We start from the raw sequence: 26709 nt of genomic DNA, 5'->3' as shown, positions 1-26709 counted from the left end.
AGCAGTTTTCATAGGCTTTTACATTATGTTTTTTCTGGGCTTATAAAAAGACTTCTAATCTAAAAAATACTCGATTATTTCAAAGACCAAGATGTATTCTACTCGCAGTATTTAATTAAAGCATCTGAAACATTTCTAAGCGAACAAATTTTCAAACCAAAAACACATGATTTTGCATTACTACGTATGGCATCGCCTTAGCATTATTAATTCGATGTTGAATATCCCTGTGTTCCCATGTTCCTGTGGAGATACATACAGTATAACTAACCATTATGCCGTTTCTCCGCAGGGGTAGGCAGAGAGGACGGACCGCCAAACAACTCGGTCACACCACACACTTCTCGCCTCATTCACATTCATACATACTCTTCTATTATTCTGACTCTTGACATGGCCCGACTCAAGTATCTGATTCACTTGATCGTGCCATGTCTTCCTCGGGCGTCCCCGACTTCTGCTACCATTCGCATTTGCATCATATATCCTCCTTACACTCCTATCTTCGCTCATTCGCTCTACATGCCCAAACCATCTAAGCGTTCCTTTTTTAATCTTACTCATTACGCTTACAATCAGCCTTGCACTCTTTGCGGATCTCCACATTCCTCACACGATCATACATGGTTTTACCACACATACGCCTCAGGGATCTCATTTCAACAGCATTCAATCTACTTTCATCCTTTCTTTGCCAGTTCCATGTCTCACTTCCATACATCAGGTTAGGTACCACGACTCCATTATGGACTGCTAACTTCGCTTCTTTGGACAATTTTTTGTTAGCGCCAACTGCGTTCAGTCCTCCATTAATGGAATTACCTGCATTTACCCTTGTTTCAATATCTCTGTCAGCCTTCCCATCTCTCTAGAACATACTTCCTAAATACACAAACTCATCCACATGCTCCAAGTATTCCTCATTCACAACTATATTGCACACTGTTTTCGTACTCTCTCTTTCAAACACCATTACTTTAGACTTACTTACATTCATCATTAACTTATTCTTCATGCATACTTGGTTCATCCTAGACACGAGAGACTGTAGATCATCTATACTATTAGCAATCAGCACCGCATCATCAGCATACAACAGGCAGCATACTTTCAAATTATTCAAATTCCGAAAAAAACAAAAAACAGATGAATTGTACATTTTTTTGCTTGAAATGGAACGTTAATAGACTCCGTTTGTCAAGCGATTGTAATGCCTATTACCTAAGATATAAAGTATACCAAAAATATACACATTTTTGGCTTGTAGCTTCCTCTTAATATGTCTACAAGACAAATACAAAATTTGGGAAACATACTACGGTGTTGTATGTTTCCCAAATCTATAAAGCCGGGGCAACTCTGGGAAGTTCAGTTAAAAAAAAACTGCAATAAAAATGGTAGGTAGGGGAAAAAAATAAATAATACAATATATGGTCAATAATCATTTTATGAAATAAAAATAAACAATATTATTTTTAAAATGAATACAAGGATTAAAAAAAAAATGTTGATGGCACAAATCAATAAACACAATGATTTTTAAAAACTAAAAAATAATAAATCTTACAATTAATTAAAATTTATATTTTTAAAATGCAAAAATGTAAAAAAAAAATTCACAAATATATATTATTTCATTTATATGATAAATGCTTGAAAATATTTATATTATTGACGTATTTTTAAAAACATTTTTAAGTGTCTCTAATGGATAAGCAGAGAAATTGATGCTTCACAAAGGGCAGTAAAAATGTTAAAATGCAATGTTTTTTTATGGCTAAAGCCATTTCAAACGATTTGATTCTATTTTGATATTATTGTATTGAATTGTGTATTTTTTAATTTCATATAAAGCTGAATTTACTAGACTGGTAAAAATATTTAATAAAACAATCATAATTAATTAATTAATTAATAATTATTATTATTATAACCGAAAATCAAAAATTATTTTTAAAAAACTTAAAAAATGATTCATAAAAAATAATCACTAGAATATACTGTCTTATAATAAAAAATAATTATTATAAATTCGTTAAAATAGGTAATACATATTTTTTTTCTTCAAATGAAATCTTTACATATTTTACAAAATTATTAAAAATATAATCAAAAAAGTTAAAAAAATATTAAAAAGTAAGTATAATAAGTCTGTTACTAAGATGTAGGAATCGCAACCAGAGTTGAGACGAACACAGAACTCACCAGATGCATTGCTTGATCACAGCATCTTAAAAATTTGTTTTTCAATAATGATAATATTTGGCGTAAACAAAGACAAGAGGCCATTTCAAAGTGACTCAAGATAAAGACATCACAGGGTAAGGAGTGTATATATGTACATATGCACTAATACACACAATTATAAGCTTTTGTTAGGGTCAACTCTGATTGCAATATATAAGGCAAATTGTATTGAAATTGAATGACTTGTCAATATATAATTCAAATTCATAGTTTGTTCATTAATATTTCATAGAAATTGGGTGTAACTTCTTATTATTAAGGGTAATAGAAGTGTTTTAGCTATACAGTGTACACGGCGTCTGGAAATTAGTGGTAAAAACTGGAATCTACATCATCGATTTAAAAAAAAAAAAAAAATTGGAAACTTTAAACCAAAAAAAAACATTTTTAACTCCTAAAGAATTTTTGGGAGATATGTCTCCTAGCCTGGCACGGACTCATAAAAATCATGCTATCACATTTGCAATTACGTTGGATATATCATTTAACAGTGTAAGAGAGAGACAACACTGTGCAGAATATTTTCATTTAAAAATTTACATAAACACTCTCGAAAAATTCTACTAAACAGCAAATTTTATAAAAAAATATTTTTATATGACATGAAAATAAAGTGAAGTGACAAAATACATTTTTCTTTGGACTCGATTTACCGAAAATCAAAGTTATACGACAAAATCAATTCCAAATGTGATTCAAATTCACTAGTTTCCGGACACTGTGTACACTATATTTTAAATAAAATATTTTCAAAATAATAAACAGACGCATGTAGCCTATTTAAAATAATTTTCACTCTACCGATAATACTAAACAAACAATTTTTTTTAAACTCTAGCGATTGCCAATAAATTTAAATATAAGGCATAATCAATTAACTTAACTTAAAAACGATTATCAAAAAAATAGCACCTTTTCGAAATCATTCTTCGTATACGTCTCAACACGTATACAAGGGTTAAACACTACGTATTGACTTACTAAAAAATTATTAAATTATGTGCAAAAATCTGATAGTGTAATTTGTTAATTATGTCAATATATTGAAGAAAATATTAAAATATAAGACTGACAGTATTTCTGAAGTTAAAAAATATGATTATTTTATCATCATCCGGTTGGGTGATGTTATCAGGCAGGTTAAGGAAGGGGCTGTAAGAAGGGCTTTGTTAATGCAGGCCTTGAATAGGCCCGGGTCGTTTTACACAAGAACAAGTCGGAGAAATTACCTGTTCATCCGAAACACACTACATCGAAATAACTGTAAAACAGACTCTGAAAACCTGCATATAAGATGGCTATCGATCTGCTAACAGCAGAATGTTAATGAGAAAAAAGACAGTTAAGCAGGTTTATCAAAAATCAATGTAATTGGGGGATCCAGCCCCAAGGTGGTGGCCAGATTCAACTGTAGAGCGTACAATTGCTGTACAATTAATAACTGTATTTGATTTATTTTGCAGCAAGAGATGGTCCAATTAATTCACAAATAAACTTTAAAAATGTATTGAAAAGATGAGATAATTTTTATCTTCGTCAATATTCAAGTTTCTTTCTAAAAGGCACAGCCAAAAATTTTTTACCAAACTACATAATAAAATATTTTGATTACATCAGTTGCTAATTGATGTCTACCTAAAAATCTTCTGATCTTATTTTCATCAGCTAAATCTGGCATCTTAATTGGATTTCATCAGCTAAATCTGGCATCTTAATTTGATTTCATCAGCCAAATCTGACATCTTAATTTGATTTCATCAGCTAAATCTGGCGTCTTAATTTGATTTCATCAGCTAAATCTGGAGTCTTAATTTGATTTCATCAGCTAAATCTGGCGTTTTAATTTGATTTCATCAGTCAAATAATACTGCATAATACTGTATTTGATTTCATTATCTAAATGATATATCTGTTTGTGATTTAATAGGTAACACATTGAATACATTTTCATGCAGTATTTAATATTGATTTCTTTAGCTAAATACTGTATATTTTTAAATTTATCAATTTAATTCTGTACATATAGTATCTGAACTTGATTTCATCATTCTAATACGCCAAACTTAGCATTTGATTTCAATTTCATCCAATTAATATTGCACATAAAATAAGGTCTGATTTTGATAACATCAGTTAACTACTTTATATATATAGTATCTGAATTTGATTTTATCAGCTAAATAATATGGTGTGCATAGAGCATCTGATTTTGATTTCATCAGTTAAATTCTACATAGATATAGTATCTGAACTTGATTTCATCAGCTAAAAATGGTATAATGGTACATCTGATTATGATTTCATCAGTTACGTCAAGTCTAGGAAGTTTCAATAATTCACAATATCATAGATTTTTAAAGTTTTGAAATTCAAAGCCGCAAAATAACAAATTAAATCAATAATAAGTGTTACATAAAACATTTTTGATGTGCCACTCATAAATTTTATTTTGAGAGTTAAAAGACATTTTATGAAGTCATACAGACAAATCTATTTTTAAAATATACTATACATATATCTAAAAGAAATATATTTATTTTTTACAAATTTTCGAATTAAAAAAAGTTTTTTTTTTTTATAAACATTTTTTTAAGTCCATTCTCATTCTTACTGACTGTCTTTAAAGTTGGGGTGTTTCAAAGTCCACGATCGGCACCATTTTGAATTTTTGACATTTGAACGGTCCCCGATAAACGCAGATTCCTGACATTCAACTTTTGATCAAATTGTTCAGCTGACAAACGTAACATCACAACCGTTAAGCTTGATTGCAATTTGATTAAAATCTGATACGGGCCGAGGAACAGATTTTAACAGGGACTATTCAAATGTCAATGATTCTTGGCCCATTTGAGCTCTCGATCAATTTGTGTTCACCTGATGAGCATAAAGCGTAACAACTTGACTGTTATGCTTAACGGCTGATCACAATTAGACCAAAAGTCGGATGAGACGAGAAGCACAAATTTCAACAATTCTCGGCCCGTTTCAGTTTTTGATGAAATTATGATCACTTGATAATGACAAAATAACCATTACGCTTGATTTTATCTAAGATTGAAAGGAGATTGAAACAACCCAGCCTAAGTCATTAAGCCGGGACATGAACTTGCAACGCATGAATTGAAGGCACGAACGCTAACCGCGCGATTATCAAGCACATTTTAAAGGCGTCATATTACATACTAGCTACAATCGTAAAAATTGACGCACTTTAAATAAATTTTATTACTTTTTCATCTACGTAGGTACCTACCTTCCTAAAAGAAAACTTTTTTTTTTAATTTTTAGAATAAATTTTTGCAGTGCATTGAATATTTTTTAAATGCTCTCAATGTGCGTACAAAACACGCAAAAAAGTCACAAACGTGAAAATGTCAAAACACGATTTAATTTATTTTTTTTAATACGTTAACTCCACACGCGAGGCATTAAATAACTTCCCTCGGGGTCCATCTCATCTTTGTGGATGCTGCGTCGAGGGTATCACCATAAGCCGTTTTATATCCAACAATGGACAAAGGCCACAATCTTTCCACGTTTCCACAGACAAATTGACTTTAAAATTTAAGATCAAAACCTATTCTCATTTAAAAACGCTTTTTGCATTTCTTTTCTAAAATTCTTTTTATCAGAATTGTCAATTATCATAATCATTATCCATACGTAGTATTCAATACAAAAAATATGTATCTAAACATATTTTTTGATTCCTCAATATTTTGAATTTTTTTTATCAATTTCATAAGATGAGTTTGAAACGCCCAAAAAACACTTCTAAGTGTATACATGTTCAGTGGTTCAATTGTATTAAAAAGATACATGAACCACACTTTAATACGATTCCAAATAACCTGGACAATTTGTGAATCTGCTCAATTTTTATAATTAATTTTTCTTGAGACAGCTTATAAGTGTATTAAACTTTACAAAAAACAGACATGACTACTTTTTATGTTGCCCTCTCCTATCAAAGGTTGGCTATCACCGGATTGGTTTAACCACCAGGGTCACTTAGTGCTTTATTTGTCACAAAACATTGAAAACCATTAGTCACGTAGTGCTGTATCTGTCACCGAATGATACATCCTCATAAAATTCTTTCGATCTCCTTTTTTATTTTGGTCAGAAACGTGATAAAAACAGTTTTAAAAAGAGAGAACACGTAGCTTCCTGTTTGCATTTAAAAGTCTACCATAGACGCTCCCATACATCCAGAAAACTGCCAAACAGTTCACCCGATCAAGGTTAGCGAATGTTTTTTTATAATTATTTTTATATAAAACTTAAAAGTGAAGCTTCGATGTAGTCAATAGATGGCGTTGCATGTCCGCACGGGGGACAGAGTTGCTTGTTGTGGTTTGATGGGTCAAGCAGACGACTGCCGCATGTCCAAGAATCACCGGCGATGGGAGTTTGAAGAGGGTTTATATAAAGCTGGAAGAAGAAAATAAATTAAATTCTTAGAAAGTCTAGATCTATAGTTGGCACCAGAGCAAGTGAATGGGACAAATAAGTGCACACACTTAACCGCTTCTGTGCCAAGAGCGAGTTAACTCGCATTCTTGGCCTGCTGTGCACAGCTACACTTCTACCTACTGGCATTTAAAAGGTTAAGTGGATGTAGAGGGAAAGTAACAAAAGAGACACGTTGGTCCTGGCAAGTTGATCTATAGGGAACAAGTAACGAAAGGGACAAGTGAGCATAAACTTTAGTGGATGTAAATGGGAAAGTAACAAAAGAGACAATTAATTAGTACACCAGGGTTAGAGGATGTATGGGGATTGTGGGCACTAGAGCAAGTAACAAAACGGACAAGTTAGCACAAACTTTGGTGGACGTAAATGGGAAAGTAACAAAAGAGACAATTATTTGGTATACCAGGATTAGTGGATATGTAGGAATTGTGGGTACTAGAGCAAGTGAAAAGGAACAAATGTAAGTAATTTAGAGGGAAAGCAGCAAAAAAGACAAGTCAGTACATCAATGCAGATACCAACTTGTCTCTTGGATGAGACGGTGCACAAAGTCAAGTGAATCTAAAGGGACAAGTTGTAGACTAAAGCAAATGAATATGGATAGGAAGTGATAAATAGGACAATTTGGCAGACTAAGGCAAGTGACTCTATTGTAAGAGGGTCAATTGTTGAAAGGGGCAAATCAGTATACTCAAACAAGTGAATCTAGAGGGAAATTGACACTATCACAAGATAATCTTGGGTCAAGTTTGGCAGACTAAGGCAAGAGAATCCAGAAGCCAAGTGACACTATTGCAAGAAAGTCTCGGGTCAATTGTTGAAAGGGCGAATCGGTATACAAAAGCAATTGATTCTAGAGGCAAGCAAATCCAACAAAAAAGTAGGTCCACAAAGACAAGTGAATCTATTGATAGAAGGAAAGAAGACTAGGCAAATGGATCCAGAGTTTAAGTGACAGAAGAGACAGTTTGGCATACTGAGATATTGAGTTATCAGAGTATAAACGAATGTAACGGGCAAGATGATCCAGAAGACAAGCGAGAAAAGGGGCAAGAAGACAAATGTAATTTATATAGAAATTAACAAAGGGCAAGTTGGTAGGCCATGATGATAAAGGTAGGGATTAAAAAAAAGGATGTGTTCTAAAGGATTTTCCAATAAGAGGTGTTATTTTGATATTCAATCGTAAAAGATCAATGGTTTCGTTGCTTGTGTGGCACGTAGTGCCGTCTTGTTGAAAGTAAACGTTGTCCAGATCAATACCATCCAATTCCGGCCATAAAAAATCATTAATCATCTCTCGATAGCGCAATCCATTCACCGTAACTGTTGCTCCAGCCTCATTTTCGAAAAAGTAAGGTCCAATGACTCCGCCGGACCATAAACCACACCAAACAGTCACACGTTGAGGATAGAGAGGCTTTTCAACAATAACTCTTGGGTTTTCCGAGCCCCAGATGCGACAATTTTGCTTGTTGACGAAGCCACCGAGGTGGAAATGGGCCTCATCACTCAAGATGATTTGCATTTGATTCACTCAAATGTTGAAGCGTGTATCGTTCCATTTTTATTAGTGGCGTAGTTTCTACTTGTCAAATGTCAAAAAATGACAGCTTCAAAAGTAACATTTACCGAAATAGCGGGCTATTCAAAATAACACCTCTTATTGGAAAACCCTGTATTTTGGTACAGGTTAAGATGGCGGATATTATTAGACATCTGTCATTGATTTACGTAATTATATAAGACGTATGTTTATTTAGTTCGGTATTACGAATTTCGCATATACTTTTGATGATGTACGATACCAACAGAGACCCATGACAGATGCTTTCATGTGGTCTATGGTTATGTTCAAGACGTGGCCATTTTTTGTCAACTTAGTACCGTTCCAAAATATAACATATTTCTTCACTAATGGTAGGTAATTGAAATATATGAAATGGTAAGCATGAAAATAATGGTTTCCATATGTGAATGGGTATAAAAGTAAAACACTCACGCATCAGTTAGACTTGGGTGGCTGTCCGCCAGAGAGTGGGAACAGCGGGTTGGCCAGATCGGGGAAGCAGCCGAAGCTCTGTAGATCCATGCAGTCGTCGAAGCCTTCCAGCTGGCCTCCGATGTCCGAATAGTCCATGCCGCCCCCGTACCCGCCCGCGTGCGACAGCGGGGTGGCGGCGCCCGTGTAGCAGCTGATGGTCATGGCGTCCGTGGCAGCGATGTGTCGTCATTGTTTGTGTAAATGTGTCATTTTGTTTGTTTACACAAGTGTGTTTTCATTATTTGTTTACACGAGTGCGTTTGATTTTTATAATTCATTTGTATATGCAAATTTGATTTAAAAGTATTTTTTATTGTCATTTGTGTGTGTAATTATTGTTTTGGTTACATATATAATTAATTAAATATTATTCATTGATAAAAGTGTATTTATTTTGTAATATTGGTTTACGTAAGTGTGTTTATAGTAATTATTGTTTAAGTAAACATGTTATTTGTTTACAAAAGAGTGTTTATAGTCATTATTTGTTTATGTAAGTGTGTTTAATTATCATTTGTTTATATTTATCAAATTTGGAACATTTTTGTTTTGGGTTAATTTATTATTTTAGTTAATTTTTAGGTGTGTGTATAAATGTTGAAGACGTCGTTGGCGAGACCGGAAAAAGAGAAAGAAAATTGCAGCACGTTAGACAGGTGATTCGACATTGTGTTAACAAAAATAAAAACTAAATCCTTGAAAAAAAAAAAACAAACGAAAGACGTTTTTTCTCTGTTCCGAATTTAAAAATGCAACACAGACTAGCCGTTGACTATTTTGAAAATCATGAATTTAACGAAGTATTTAATTTTTTTTAATCAATATTTCATTACATTTAAAATTACGTTTTGTGAAAAAATCACTTACGACCTATATTTATCGGTACGGTCAATAAACATATTTTAAACTATGAATTAAAAAAAAAAATTAAATTCTTAATTGATCGGTGTTGCAAGTGTGTAAAAACAATTGGACAAAAAAACATAATTAACAAAATTATAATAGTCGAAGCATTACTACTGTCTGTGCTGCAAATTTATTTCTCTCTTTCTTCCTCAGCCGAAAGGGTCGGAAAGAGAGGGGAGGGAAAGAGAAAAAACACAATTTAAAGAAGTATGTCGGCATCTGGCAAAACACGAAAATACAACATGTACAAAATGGTAGTAAAACTATGTTATTTAATAGCTCTTCAGAACATGACAAGATGAAAGTGCGAACAAGAACAAATTTCGGCTGTAGTCGTCGCCACGACTTTTTCATGATACCACACGGCAGAACAGATATTCTAGCACAGCACGGCATAACAATAGGAATGGTGCTATTGATTAAAATTTCTAAAACAGTACATTTATTTAAATTACTCTTTATCCCAAATTTTAAAATGAGAAATCTTTTACTGTAAATGGATTCATTTGATAAAATAATTTAGATAAATGATTTCAAACACTTTACTTTGGCCTTTTGAAAGCTGAATTATTTATTTAATAGTTATAAATAGTTCATGTGGATTGTGTTAGCAAACCTATAAACATTGTTATTGTCGTGTTTTAAATGCCTCGACACGCCTGTAATTAAAAACACTGCGATTACACGTAATACTGAAAATATTTATTCTTAATAACCGATGATTACAACGAGACAGTGCTGTGTACTGCCTCCTGAAACACAATTCCCAGCCTCACCTCTGAGGCAAACTCTGTACAAGAAGAACAAAGTAGATTGTCAAATAATAAAGTCAGAATTAATAATACATAATGTTGCATTGAACAATTGCTTTCTTTATAGGGATGGTTTAATGTTAAGATTTTTCAATACAATCAAGGATTGTTCAATACAGTTCCAAATCATTGAGAAATATGTTCAGAAGAATGATTGTTAAATTAGCAATTGAGAAACATGTTAAGTTGTTCAACACAGTTCACAATAATTAAGATTCATCATTCAATGATTGTTCAATACAGATCACAATATTAAGAAAGATCATTCAATATAATTCCGAATTATGAAAGATTGTTCAATATAATTCAGAATTAAGAAAGATTGTTCAATACAGTTCAAAAATGAGAAAAGATGTTCAAAACAAAAATATTGATTTTTCAACATAGTTTAAAATTATTCAGAAACATGTTAAATAAAGTTCATAATTATCGAGAAACATGTTTAATATAATGAAACAAATTCAATAAAGTTCACAATTCAAAAGATTGGTCAATAGTTTTACGGATCGAAAGAATGTTCAAAACAGTTCACAATAAATTGAGGGACTATTTATTTAATACAATTCACAAAGAAAGATTTTTCAATACAATTTAAAATTGAGTAGCATGTTCAAATAAGTTCACGATTCAAATTGTTTGATACAATTCACAATTAAGAAAGATTTTTTAATACAATTCACTAATAAAAAAGACAGTTCAATATAATTTCACAATAATCAACGAGAATTCAGTCTAAAATTAATGATTTTCGAAAGATATTCGAGTCAAGAATAAAACAAATGAAGTTAGTTTATGGGTTGAGAATGGCGTAAAACTTTACGCTTGGAGTACACGTAAATTTGAGAGTAACCGTTTAGCGTAAATTTAAATGGGATGTTAACATTAAATGATTACAATGACTTAAACTTAACGTATATAGAATTGTGTAAATTACACCTTTCAGTCTATAAAAATTTAATACAAAAATTTAAAAAAATTATCGTAAAAAGTACACAAACAAAATATATCACAATTGAATAAATGAAATTAATAATAAATCTAAATAATCATAAATATACAACTAGTGCTTGTTCCTTTCCACAATAATAACATTACAAACGCACTTTCACCAACATCCAAACATTTATCATTTATTTTTAAATAAAAATTGCACCAAATGTTTTTTTTTGTTCTATTGTCATTATTCTAAATGACACGGAAAAAAAAATTGAAATAACGTCTTTTAAGCATAATACAACTTTATCATAAAATGGACGGCACTTTGAGTGTAGTATTTTTGAAAATACAGAAATTTAGAATAAAATACAATTGTGTTTTTTTTTGTGTATAGTTTTATATGTTATTCGTTGTGGTAAGTGAAATACACCTTTTGAGATCAAATTTGCTGTCTAATGAATGAATTTTAATTCAGATCTGAAAGGGTAAAGCGTATATGGTTTTCTCACTCACTCAAAGTACCGTCATTATTATTTATCTGACAATATAAGTAGCATAATTAATTTTAATTAAAAATAATATTATGCAATTTATTGTAAAAAAATTACAGCTTAGAGGCCCTGGAAAATTGTCACTTGAACAAAATGCAAAAATAGGTCCCTTTCTTCAACTTATGCTTAATGCTTTCATCATCGTTGAATAAATCTCATAAAATAAAATTTATATTAAAAAAAAAATCACAAATCAAAGTCACTTTTCTCATCGATAAATTTTGTTTTTTATAAAATTTAATACAATGATTTTAATTAAATTTAATTTGGCACAAAATTTTCAAAAAATCATTTAGGCAATTTTTTTTCATCAAATTTTTAATTTGGCCAAGCGATATATGTGTATATATAATTTTTTTGTGTTTCACTTTTTAAGTAATTTAAAAATAACATTTAATAATTGACATTATTTTTTATTAAACCTGTATGTTCATTTTGAAAATTAATTAGTGGATGTAATTTTTAAATTTATTTTGACTTTGTCATACAAATACCCTGATATATGGTAGATAAATTCGTTAATTTTTTTCAATTTCAATATAATTAAAATGAAGTTTTTTATTATAAGTACAAATTTTCATGTTTGGCTACAAATAACATATCATTATATATTTTTAAAATTTTACATTGATTTATCAATTTTACGATTACGGCTGATCTATGAGCAATTTCATTCTATCTAATCTAACTACAAATCGCTTGACGAAACTGTTCATTTGGTCCGCCTATGGCAAGTTGAGCGTCACGTTTAACCTTAACAACCCAACTTCATGTAATTTATCACCACACACGGTTGTGGGTAGCGTTTTGATGTGGGTTAAGGTAGGCGATGTAGGAAGAGATTTATTAACTCTTTGCATGCGGCCGTATCAACTGTTGTTACGGCAAAAAGTCCATACTCACACGCGGCTGTATCAACAGTTGATACGGCAACTTTGAATGCCGATATTCCAGCGGTCTTTTGACATAAATTTATTTCCCGCTCGCTTGAACATTCGTAGAACTATCACGATACTGACATCTACAAGAATTTCTTGGAAATAAAATTGTATTTCATTAAAAAAACATCGATAATCAAGTGAGCCTCTTCGTGCCTTCGAGTGCTATAGTTTGCAATTTTGTCAACGGATGGCGTTAGTTCAATTTTGTTATTATATTAAGTGACATAAAATTTAAGTGTCCAGTTTTAGAAAAAGTTTTCATAACAAAAAATGATAAGTGCTCATGGTGTCCCACTTGTGTCTATCACCTAAGTACACACACGCCGAGTGAATGGCGGGACCACATTCAAAAGATACGGTACGTCTTTGTATGAAATTTTATGATTTTGTTTTTATAAACATCTAAGAGTGTTGACACACGAGGATTTGTTATCATATTGTGGAGAATAATCTGTTCTGTCTATATAGTCCAATAAATCATGCCAGAATGCTATAATTTGACATTTAATTGCGTGCATAGGTATTTGAAAATATGTACCGCGTACGGGTATAGATAAAACGGAACAAATTAACGCGTTCAAAAGGTTAATGAGGTTCTTGAAGATTCCCGGATTATATGAAGGAGGAAAAACAGACGCCAGTTGCTCGTCCCCCATTCAGCATCCCTACATTGCGTCAGTGCAGTAGGGTGCGTATAAACAAGCGAGCCAACTGCTGAACTGAACCACGACTAACAGGGAAGGAACGAAGCAAAAGAACACAAAACGCCGCTTGTGGTTACTTCGTTCTTTTCCCGTAATTTGTAGCCCGACTCGTGCATTTTTATCATGTCTGTTTGCAGCATTAGAGATGATAATCGGTCTGTTAACAATGTATCGTCAATTAGACGGATCACTCTCAAATCGAGCGTGAAATTGTGTCAAAAATACTGTTGTAACTTGAATACAATCGACGTCATAAACCCATACACACAACGATGCCTTCTGTTTGCTTGGAAGAAATTTAACACTTTGACAATTGTTAGTTTTTTAACTCTGTCTCAAAGGGATCTGAAAGTATTCAGAAACCTGATTAAATTGTCAACGATAAATTCGACAGAAGGACCAATCTAAAGTCATTCTAACTGCGTTAATTACACGTTTGAACTAAAACTGGTCTCATTCTGTTTGGCGTGACTCGCCGGCTGGCAATTTTTATATTTTGTTTTTGTTCAAGATTACGCGGAGATTAGAAATTAGGTACATAAAGCTATGATTTTTACTCCACTGTCATTACGGCCCATCGTACTGGTATAACTTACTAGAATAGGTGCACAAAACTTGCAATTCGAAGTGATATATATCATTTTCAATTAGCCAAACATACAAAATTGTAAATTTTCTTAAAAAAATTCATTCTTCACATTTTTGAGCGGTGATCTAAAACCACGCGGTCTAAGTCAGCAAGTTTTCGCTTTCCGTTTCTTACTCATAATTTACATTCGAAATGCCAGTAGTAGTATAGTGCAATATTTTTAAAATCAGTAATTGTTGTATTGGTCAATATATAATTAATTATAAGTGATATTTTTCAAAATTTCAAATAAAACCCTGATTTTCGAAAAGTTCTTAATATAATAATTAATTTATCGTAACACTAATTTAAAGAAGATTTAGGTAGAGTTGTATGAACCCTCGTCACTTTTGACAACGACGACAACATTGACATTTGCAGTCCATGTTAACCCCTACTGTACGCCTGACTACATTTGCAGTCTATTGAAATTATGACTAACTTGAAATGCACTGCATTGTACAGTGTATAGAGTTATGTTAAAGAAGTTTTTAAAATACTAATTTCGTGGAAACCTTTCTATTATTTCAAACCTAATTTGCAATATTAAATTCGGTTTAGAGATATTTACAAAATTTCTGCCTCGGCTTTCGATCAAATTCAATGAGAGTTTCACAATAACTCGACCTAAAAAAGAGATTTCGTAAATTTTGGCGATATTTTTTTTTCTAAACGTTTAGAAAAATATCTAATATTGGCCCAATTTAATAAGCTCTATGGAAACATAAAAATATTTATAGTATAAATTTTATTTTGACAAAACACACTTTGAGCCGAAAATTCACAACAATTCATCATTTTGCACAATCCATTCAAAACATCGAAAAATACAACATTGTTCGTACGTTTATTATAATATAACGGGTGAATGTTGCTTGATGACAAATATACAACTTCCCAACCTTTATCTTTCTCATCATTATCAACTCCGTACTTCCGTCAGCCTCTCGGCACTCTCCAGCGTGGTAATTACTCTCAATATCGCCTGGTGAAGAATTATAATAGAATCAGAGTCGAAACATTGTTTGAAACGACTTTATCTGTGTTTTGAGACCAGATCTTAATAGCCGGATCCTGCTCAACGATTCTCTATCCCAAACTCCTTCCCACTAACTAGGGCTATCAAATAAAATTTAAAAAAATTAAATCTCGCCAACTCTAGAAGCTTGATACAGTGTTTGCGCGAAATAGACAAATGTTTGTTTGTGTTAAAACCGCACAAGAATCCCAACCGTATGGAGCCAGTGAAACTATGATATCCCCAATCGGGGTACGCTGTAGTGAAGGTAGCGAGAAGGTCACCAAACACGGCTAAAGCCATTTCAAGGAAAGTTTCGATTCTGAACGGTGGTCTTACGTCGGGGCTATAATGAGCTTATCTACCACTTTGAATCGTGACGCAAATACGCTGTAGATTATTTTAAGTTAATTAATCGTAAAATAAAACAAATTAACAATATAAAATTTTACTTAATTTGAACCTGCGACCTCCAAATTCAAAGTCTACTATGACTGACTAACTTTGATATGTTATCAGTATTTTACCATCAAGCAACAGACTTCCTGTATTTAATTAAAGATTACATTGCTAAACCTGTAATACGTGTTGAGCTAATGATATATTTTAGCTTCAATGAAAATAACATTGAAAAAGTTTTAAAAACACAATGCGTAATTAATTAATTTAGAGTCGTCTGGAAAGAACAAAAGCTGGTTTAAAACCTTGAAATAATTAAATACCATACGTCTCATGGAAATCGTTGTGCTTCTCTTGCCGTCACAGTTAGAAATATGAACTAAGCAGTGTTAAAAAGAGAAAGCACCACGCTTTATATTCAAATCTAAAAATTAAAAAAAAAAATTATTAAAATACAACTTTTTTGAAATCAAAGTTTCCGACCGAAATATGATTTTTTTTTTTATGAAACTTTGTGAATTTTAATATTTAACTAGCTGTACTCCGCCACGCGTTGCTGTAGCTCAATCTGTCTGTGCAGATAGAGGAATGATATGCGTTTTTCTTTTACGTCCAACAGATGGCGCTGTTTTTACATGTCGCAGGTGACATCTATATGATAAAGGTATATAAAAACACACGCGTATTCGAATGTTGTATCAAAATTTCAAAGCAATCTGTGAAGAACTTTTGGAGATTTAAGATTTTGAACAAACGAACATTTTTATTTATAGATTATTTTTAGATGAAACGGCAAAAAAAAAGTGAAGTGATAATGTTTATAATACATTTATCTAATATCACACAGATGCATAGCTTGCGTACAGCATGTTTCGAACTTGTTTTAATCGACTTCAGAAAAGAAAATTACAGTATTATAAAAATTCGTTTGTAACATGATAAAAATAACTGTAACGATAGTATGCAAAGATACACACAATCAGTTTTTGTGGTTTACGTCAACAAGTATGAATAAGCACTGATTCAAACAATCCTATTTGGGTCGCAAAATTTTATCAAATGAAAAGCCGTTGGTTTTATCAAAAAATTCAGTCAATTCACATTAATTATCCTCATTTTAATGTCATAAATTTGTTGTGAAATAAGTCAATTTATAAAATTTATGCCCAACTGTTTGAACTCCGTCACACAAAATCAAATTAAAGATCGGCAATCAGCGTTTTACGAAATTTGATCAATCGCTGACGGGCCGAGAAACGACGTTCGACGTGTTTGTCGGTTACATTACGATGCCTCTGACGCAGTCACAAATCGAAAATCAGCGCTCTGGAAAAATTTAACACGCACTGACGGGTTGAGATATGACGGTCAACGGGTCAACGAGTCAACGGGTCAACGGGTCAACGGGTCAACGGGTCAACGGGTCTAAGCAAAGGTTAAATTGATATACTTGTAATTATAAGTGTTTGTAATATTAAATGTGATTCTAGATTCATAAAAAAACATTTTAGATTTTTTTTTTTTTTTATAAACCTGTTTTATCCATATTTTAGTAATTTCTTATACATTGTTTCAAATATCAATTATCTATTTATTTTAATTAAAAAATTGCTACTTAGAAATCCATATTGGAAGGCTTCATAGCCCATGATTGAAATGACACAAGAGAGCTGAATACAGTTGCATTGACCTCAAAATATTCAATAGAAAAAGTTGTGCAAAGTTCACGATGCCAGCGCTCACCCTTAACAAGATTTTCTGTTATATGTTTTCGATACGCGTTAGAGAGGAGAAATCTTTGTCGCTTGAAATTGCTTTAGCTTTGTTCGGTAACCTGGAGGTCTAGCACGATCGATAAAGCCTTGCGTCAATATGATATTGATGAAAACCGTCATCTATGTTCAGTTAGCGATATTTGCAACAACAAAATCAGAATGTGATTGCGACAGTCGGTAGACAAAAGCCGGTACGTTCAGCGCGGCCTCCAAGTTGTCGGATAAGCTGTCAATATTCACAACTTTTTGGATAATGTCTTTAGTTATGCAAAATAAATGGCTTATTAATGAATGGGGGTGAAGCTCTTAGAACTGAAAGAAATCGTATACACAATCCATAAACTTAATTAATTCATCTGAGACAATCGAGAAAGAAAAGTTATTAGTTATAACTAAATTATTAACTCTCTTTTTAGTGTCAAAAAGTACATGCAGACTGCCAAAATATATTAAGGTTAATATTGTAATTCGAAATTGACAATTTAATAGTATTTTTAACTTTTACGTGGCCCTCTGATGTTTAGGAATGTCAATTTATAGAGAGATGCGCCAGTGTTGCCAGCGTATATCGAATTCTGATTTATTACGTTATCAACATTGGTCTAGGTATTTAACGGTGCGACCACGCTCGGGAAATGGGTATAAAATCACCGGTAGTTACGCCTATCAATCCGATATGGTAAAGTCATCTATTTCACTGTGCTAGACAACAGACTGTGTATATTAAAGTTAATAATTTCAATGACAATTTGGACAAAGTCAATTAATTAGTATTTTTGCTATGACCGTGCTAGGGAAATTGGCGGTAAAATCATCGGTAGTTACGCCTACAAAGTTATCGATTTCGCTATGCTAGACCCCCTGATCTGAATATCTAAATGCTCGTCTATAGGTCACGCACATTTCCGTTCAACTCACAGCATCCTTCAAACACGTGTGAACTCTGGCGCTATGTTTAAGTTGCTTACAAAAATTTTTTTTTACTCATTGTAAATGGACAGAATTAATTACCGTTGCCAAAAAACAACCGAAATAATTAAACATACATACTTAATAATAATACTAGAATTGTCTATAAGCTCGATTGGGTTACCATAAACACAGCAGTAACAGTAACATACGTATAAAGTTACTCATTCGATTTATAAAAGTAACGATAAAAACAATATTTGGATTAAGAGTGCACTTATAATTAATATATATCCTAATTTATTGAGAATATCTCTAAGGAAAATTGCCTGATATTATAACAACTGGGCAATGGGTTGAAAATTCAAGGTGACACTGCAAACGATTAGTAGCTAAGTGAACAGATGCCGTGTGTTCCCACTGCGTCGTCAGGTTATTCTCAACCCAGGAATGTTTGTCTTTTGCCATTGAAAATAAATGCTGTCAATGCATTTATCAAAGCTCGAAAACTTCCTCATGACATTAAGATGTAACGCGAGGTTACCAGCGTAATAATTGAGTTATTTGCACGTTTTCCTGCAAGTTATCATCGTATGTAAAAACATATGTTAGCGGAGTATACCTATATGTAAATATATTGGCAGTTTTTTCTTAGATAAATAACACAGACGGAGTGGAAATTTTTCTCCGAGAATTATAACTTTAACGGAGTTGACTTTTGCCACTACAGCGTTAACGGAGTTAACGACGAAAAGCGATGAAACAAAAATTATGTTTACAGTTTTCATCGCTTTTAATGACCCTATATCACTTTTTAATTGATCACCGACGCTCAACTTTCACCGTGCTCCAGCTGATTCTATTTTCGTAATAACTTACTTGTTTATTGAAAAATAATGTTTTTGTAAATTGTACCGTTTTACCAGTTAATGTGTTTATACAGGGTGTCCGGAAACTCGTAGTACAAGCGGGAAACTGGTGAATCTACATCACATTTGGAGTCGATTTTGTAGTATATTTTTTTTTTATTTGAGCTTTCGTTATCGAGTAAATCGAGTTTGATGTTGATTTTTTTTTTTTTTAAATCAAATTCTTATAAATTATTACTGAAGATCAAAGTACCCAACTAATTAAAACTATTTGAAAGTAAAACAAATGAAGAAACTCGGATTTGAAGCATTATTTTGAAATCACCCTTCATTTAACACGGTGTAATCATAAAATATTTCTGCTCTGCAGGGTTCAAACATCTGTTATTCAACCCTAAACACCAGAAAAAACTTTAACCCTAAAATAGCCGAAAAATATTTTTTTTTGTTTTTTTTTTTTTTTGAAAATGCTCAAATCAAAAAACTTTATGTTTTTTTGGGTTCCCCATGTGGTGTAGATTCTCCAGTTTCCCGCTTGTACTACGAGTTTCCGGACACCGTGTATATTCATAAAAATAGAATATAATCGAACATAAGTAGTTTCCCCAGAAACTCTACTCATATTTAGAGAAATAATTTTTTGTAAATATCCTTAAGGGTACTTTGGCACACAAGAGATTAGTGGACTCGGAGCACCGCAAAGTCTTGTTTCGACTCAACCACTTTGCATTTCGTCTGTCTGTAAATTTGCTTGTGTGTTTCGCGTCCGGTCAATCCTGTTAAGTTGGTAGCCGTGTTTGATAGTACCTTTTTATTCCGCTAGAGCATACGACCGTTGCGAGCTGTTAAGTTGGAGTAATCAACATTACTGTTCACAAAACTACCGCGTTTTGGCACATATACATAAAATAGGGACACGCTTAATACGCACATTGGATTTTAAAAATACTCAGTAGGAGTTAGATAATAATGAGAAGTAAATCTTTAGGTTTGCATTTTAAAAGTTATTTCGTTCAAATTAAAACCAATTTCTACTTGGCGGCCATTGTTATTGATGTCAAAGCTTTGAGGTTATTTTTTCCATTCTCTTATATGCAAAATATGAGCCTATAACCCTAAAATAGGTAGTTAGGTTGTCAGTTTGGGTTTAATTAAAACAAAAATAAAATTTTAAAAAAACCAGCCTAAAAAACAATTAAAAATTATTATGTCAAAACATGGAAACGTCAAATTATCCATAAAAAAAAATTTAAAAATGGCTAGTAAAACTATGGTTTTTCCATTAAAAGCATGTATTAAACGTGTCTCTATTTTCTGTATATTTACCCTAGTTTTATTTGGGAATATAAAAATCAAAAAATTGCCTAATATATATAAATGCATATCTTTTACAGTGTCACCTTGCATTTTCAATACAAAACAAATATCTTAGAAAAACACTCAATGGAATTTTCCATATACATAATATATTGACAACAGCACATTAAGTCAAACTGTCACATTAATTTTTCAGCAAGCCGCAATATATGGGGAGCCAATTTTAAAATACAGTAATCCTCATTATTTGCAATCAAGACTATAAAAAATAGATGAAAAAACATATTAAAACCAACATTAAGAATCTAAAAGTTGCTTTAAATGGCTTGAAACGTATTAAGCATCCAGATCTGAATAGCCAGGTGCTTCCCAACCTTTCTCTTTCTCATCTCCTCTCACTGACTTTCGCGTATAATTACGGATTACTGTATTTAATTTTCAAAATATAAACACATAAAATACATACAGTGCTGAAATAATTTTTACGTGTCGTAAAAATGACGTTGTTCTTATAAGCTAAAACTTAAAAATAACTTTCAAAAGAAGTTGATCAAATATTTGATATTTTTCATTTTGTCAAAAAAGTACGTAAATTATGTACGGATTTTATAATCACTTAAAATTAATATATAAAGTGTATAAGATATAAAAAAACATTTCATATTATTACAATGATGTGTACAGTCTTTAAATTGTTAGCATTTTGTTTATATTAGCCAAAAAAACACTGGATTATATGAAATAGCATTAACAAAATGTTAGATTACCAAAGACAAAACATGTCAAATGAAAATAATGCTTTCAATTAGATTTCAGGAAAGGTTGCAGACATTGCTTCTATACCCTTCATATCATGGACCTAAAAAGCCACGGACGGAGCTGTTGGAGATAAATTTGAAGCCGGGGTCGAGGGGGAAGATGCCTTTAAAACTACTTAAATTTTTAAATGACTTATACCATCCGTCGCCTCATCAAATACCCCAAAAATCGTAAGCCGTTATAACTGCGTTAACAACACAAATAATAATAGTTCATTATGCACCACTTTGCATACAAATCGGTTCAAAAGTTAGTTATACAAGATGGCTGCCAGATAATTTTTCCTCACCCTAGATTTGGCTTCAATGCCATTCATACAAAATCGCACTAATGCTCTGTCCATTGCTTTTCAGGTCGGAGGTTAAAATTTTCACGGCCAAGAATTATAGTGATATATTTTTGGGGTATTATGCCGCGTTGCGCTACTTTCTTCTCTGGCCAACGTTTCCGACAGAGTTAAATATATTAAATAATTGCAGAAAAATTTCATAGATATTGCATTAAAATCCGAAATTTCAATATATTACTCATTTATATGAAATACCATACACAAAAATCTAAGGGACAGATGCACCAAAAGACAATACATTTCATGTCGAAAAATTGCACACAATTCCATAGATAATATTGCAAATGAATCCAAGATGCCAATAATTTAAGGACAGTACGTAAAATAATTAGTACAAGTTCGTCTGTTTTTGATTTCATTAAAAATCACAATAAAATAAATGCGTTAATATAACAATACAGAGAAAGAAATAAATTACAATAATATAACATTATGCGCATGTGGAATAATACGTTGCTAATTCTGCCTCTCCAGCCGAACGGGTTAAGCCTAGCTTAAGTGTAATGCGTCGTCGCCAACATAAGTAACATATTATAGTCAATTGTAATACTGGAAGTGTCATTTTGGGGGCTTTCCTTTACAATTGCATGACTGAGCTCTGAAAACTGGAAAGGTAAAGCATGTTAAGAGGTGGCAGGGGATTTTAGATATTTATGCAATTGGATGTTTTCAATTATTTGTGAGCTGAATAAAATTACACCCCTTCGAAGGTGAATCATTTATTCCCCTCCAGATTTATAATCCCCCATAGAAATGTCTAATAATCATTTATCCCCGTTGAAAATCTCTAAAAATCATTTATCCCCTTCCAGATTTTTAATCCCCCGTAGAAATGTCTAATAATCATTATTATCCCCGTGGGAAATATCTAAAAATCAATTATCCCTGTTGGAAATCTCTAAAAATCATTTATCCCCCTGGGAAATGTCTAAACATCATTTATCCCCCTTGGAAATGTTTAAAAATCATCTACACCCCTTGGAATTGTGTAAAAATCATTTATCCTAGTTGGAAATGTCTAAAAATCATTTATCCCTCTTGGAAATGTCTAAAAATCATTTATCCCCTTTGGAAATGTTTAAAAAATCATCTACCCCCCTGGAAATGATTAAAAGTCATTTATCCTCCCCTGAAAAGGACTACAAATAATTTATCCCCCTGTAGAAATGTCTAAAAATCATTTATACACCTCCAGAAATGTCTAAAACTCATTTATACCCCTCTGGAAATGTATAAAATATCAATGATCTCACCTGGAAATGTCTAAAAAAAATTATTATACTCTCTAGAAAGGTCAAAAGTATTCATCTCCCCCTGGAAGTATGGAACCCACCGCTAGAACCCCCCTGACCTATGCATTATCCCAAGAACAGCCCCGCCCCTTCTTCCTCGAGGTATGAACGACTACTGTATAAAGACTAACCGACAGTGGAATGAGTGTGGTTGGTAACGTTACCTGCCGTGCACCGTGCTGGGGGTGTCCCTGTTGGGGTCAGGCGAGTGCAGGTAGGAGTTGGACTGGTGGTGCGGGGTGCCTTGGTACGAGCCCACGGGGCCCCCCCACCCGGGCACGTGCGTCACCAGCAGGGGCTTCACGTAGCCATTGCTCATGGTCGGCTGGTTATCTGGAAGGGGTGAAAATAAAAAAATCACACATTTATTCATCAGGAAAATATTTCATATATAACTCTAGTCACTAATAATAACTGTAGCTGATTTTGGTTGGGATTATCTAAACCACATTATTTATTCCAAATCAATTTTTTAAATGTTTGAGGATGTGGTGAGAAGACGAATGAAAGAGGTTATGAAGTCACAGCGTTTATTGAGTCAGTGGATGTGGTTGATGATGATTTCCCCGGGCCGAAGCTTGACTACTTCAACTTTGAATATGCTGTGTGGAAGGTCCTTTTGGGGAGAGGAAGGAGTGAACATAAGTCTTGAAGGGAACCAGGAGGAGAGAGGAAACCCATTCTCATGTAACCTTGTACATATTATGCCCTATTCTTACACAAAATCATGAACAATCTTGTTGATTCATCATATCTGCTAGAAAAGATTGCATTTTGTTGACCTGAACACAACACCCGATCGAAGGACTTATTTAGAACACCTCACTGTAAAGCCAAATATGCGCAAAACCCTTTAATAGGACGTATCTGTAAAACTCACAATGCCTCTAGAGATGTACACATTTTCAACTGTAACTTGAAAACATATAAAATGCTACTTACTAAACTGATAACTTCATTTTTTATTTTGCGAAATAATCCTATCATCTTAGTTTATTTTATTGTTTTTATTATAATCTGTATTACTACTAACTGTCTTTAATTGTTTTTATAACATTTTGTAATTCCTTATAATGTTTATTCTTTATATTTCTTTGTCATTTATAAATATATTGTATAGGTGCAAATATTGAATCAACAACTAGAATTAATGGAACATTATCGGTCTAATGTTGTAAATAATTGCTGTTTATGCTAAATATATAAATGACTGTTTAATAATAAAAAAATAAAATATGTTGGGCACGATCACCAGTTCCGAAGGGATCAATGACGCTAGTTCCTCAGAGCATCTTTCATTGTATTATCGGTAGAACAAGAACAGCATACCTACCTGGCTCCCATGCTCTAAAGATTGAAATCCGTTTTTTCAGGATAGAGAGGAGAAACTATCAAACGGATCACGCAGAGTCAAAGGGTTTTTTCAGGTAGTTTAGGGCTGTATACCAGAGGTGGCATTCAAAGTCAGCAGTTGTGTACTATCTGCAGCGTCTGCTGGCTCTATACAGTATGCCCATCTTACGAGATGCTAACATGACTCTAGCAGAATTACACCAAGCATATCGATGGAAGTCTTGTTGAGAAGATTGCTTGATTGGCATGGAAAGAGACCCAACATAATATATCTACTCCCTGTTGAAATTGTACAACGTCTAATTATAAAAATAATATTGAAAAAACAAGAGATTATCCAACACACCTAATTTTTGAAAAATTTAAAGTATTAAAATTTAATGATCTTGTCCAAAAAGACATAATAAATCAAATAATAAAAGAAAAATAAAATTACAGCTCTTTGACTGAAAGTCGTACTCGTCAAAAATATATATTTCCAACACAAAAATGTAACACCACTTTTGCTCAACATCATTACATATATCTAGGGAAAAAATACTTCAACAGCCTACCCGAAAATATCAGAACAATAGAAAACAATAAACACCTACTAAAAGCAATTAAAAAGAAGTTCAATGTAAAAATACCAAAATGATGAAACTATGTAATTAATTATAAATTTTAATATTTATAATTACAAACACAAAATATTCTACATCTTGATACCCACCACTCTTCTAGACACAAATGCCAGCTTCTATAGAAGAGGAACATTCAAAAAATCAAAAAAAAAAAAAAAAAAACTATTATTTTTAATTTATTAGTAAAGTTGCAGTACGTGAAAACAGATGGCACTGATTGCTCCAATTTCTGGCATCGCCGAAAGGCACCGCCTTTATAGACACTAACACAAACTAATCGTGCCTTGCGCACACATGTACATGCACATTTGAAAATGATGTATGTATATGTCATTTTGACACGATGTAGTGGTCTGGTTGGTGTGGCGCTGCATTTCGTGGTTACTTTGCGAGTATTTTTGAAGTGATTGCATTATTGTGATAATTTTATACATTTTAACCACTCAGAACATTAGAATGTCAAAAGACGTAAATATGATAATAGCGGTCAAGACATTAGAATGTCTTTTCACGTAAACGCGCAAGATTTTACAAAAATTGATTTATTTCCATCACTAGTATACGGATTCCGATGATTTAAAAAACAGAGTATCGATAATGAATAACGCTACGCGTCTGTATTCAAAAATATCTATGGAACGTAGAGGTGCATTATCTAAGCCGATTGAATCTGTCATCTTGTTCGTTCATAATTTATTGCGTTTCTAAATAATTTATTAAAAATATTTTAGTTTGGACGGTTAATATTTTGATGTGACTAATAGTTTTTAAATATATTTCTTCAATATATAAAGTGTTATTTCTTTATGATACTCAGAAAAAGTACATTTTTCAAGGCTTTGAAAAAATGGTAAGCGATTTTTACATATTTTTGACGTTTTCATAAAATGTATATTTAGAAAGGCAAATATTTACGTATAACAAAACAATGCAATAGTGGATTTCATAATCTTTCCAAAACATTTTTTAGAATGAGGATACGTTTCCCAAAACGTGAGTTATGAAGCTTTTAGTAAAACTCGTAAATAACACAAAAATTATTACGTTCTGACAGTTCTCAAAGGAACACATAATAAATAAAAGTCTTTGTCTGAGAGGTTAAGCAGATGTATCAATTGATTATAGGTATTGAGAAGTGGAAGTCTCACCCTGGAAGGGAGTGTAGTATTTGGAGAAGGCCAGGTCCTTGGCGATGTCGGGGTACAGGGCCACCAGGTGGGACAGGTCCGACACGCGGTCCGCCAGGGAGCGGATGGCAAAGTCCTTGGAGGTGAAAGGCTGCAGCATAAATACTTCACTGGATTCTGTAAAAAAATCATTTTTTAAACACTTGATCATCCGACAACTACCATTTATAATCTGCTGTTATTTTTACTAGTTCGTACGCCAAAACCGTCCGTACCGCCGTCTAACTTGCTAGAGCTGACCATTTTACCAGTGACCTAAACTGGAGCGCCAAACCGAGTACAGCGATGGGTTGCAATCTTACTTTTACATGCTCAGTTACTATAGCTCCGTCTAACTTGCTAGAGCTGACCATTTTACCAGTGACCAAGGGTCATTATTCATTATTGTTGTTTTAGAACATTTCCTCTGTATATTCCTAGCAACTATATATAATCTACCGCTGACACTAATTATCGCACACTAGCCTCTTTTGTGCGCATGCAATATAATCTACCGCTGACACTAATTGCACACTTGCCTGGTTCTCGTGTTTGGCTTATTACTGCGAGTA

The 26709-nt window shown here is 32.8% G+C and overlaps 1 protein-coding gene across 3 annotated transcripts in view; it reads right to left on the bottom strand.

Moving 5' to 3' along the window:
• Positions 1 to 1511: 1511 nt before the first annotated feature.
• Stat92E (Signal transducer and transcription activator Stat92E) overlaps positions 1512 to 26709 on the bottom strand; it is a 68711-nt gene continuing 43513 nt past the window's right edge. For 2 of the 3 annotated variants that reach the window (XM_089641553.1, XM_089641554.1), the window contains exons 17-20: positions 26120 to 26275; positions 23160 to 23328; positions 8729 to 8921; positions 1512 to 6684 (exon numbers count right to left, since the gene is read on the bottom strand). In XM_089641553.1, the coding sequence (XP_089497679.1) occupies positions 8732 to 8921; positions 23160 to 23328; positions 26120 to 26275 (515 nt within the window). In that variant the 3' untranslated portion in view covers positions 1512 to 6684; positions 8729 to 8731. Of the gene's footprint in view, positions 6685 to 8728; positions 8922 to 17202; positions 22309 to 23159; positions 23329 to 26119; positions 26276 to 26709 lie in introns of those variants that run through there. The other variant, XM_089641555.1, reaches the window with a different exon arrangement.

The sequence above is a fragment of the Hesperophylax consimilis genome, chromosome 17 (genome assembly GCF_061612785.1).
Source record: "Hesperophylax consimilis isolate HC1 chromosome 17, BYU_Hcon_1.0, whole genome shotgun sequence".
Taxonomy (NCBI): Eukaryota; Metazoa; Arthropoda; class Insecta; order Trichoptera; family Limnephilidae; genus Hesperophylax; species Hesperophylax consimilis.
Note: the sequence above shows the minus strand (reverse complement) of the source record. Positions and strands in the feature narration are given on the sequence as shown.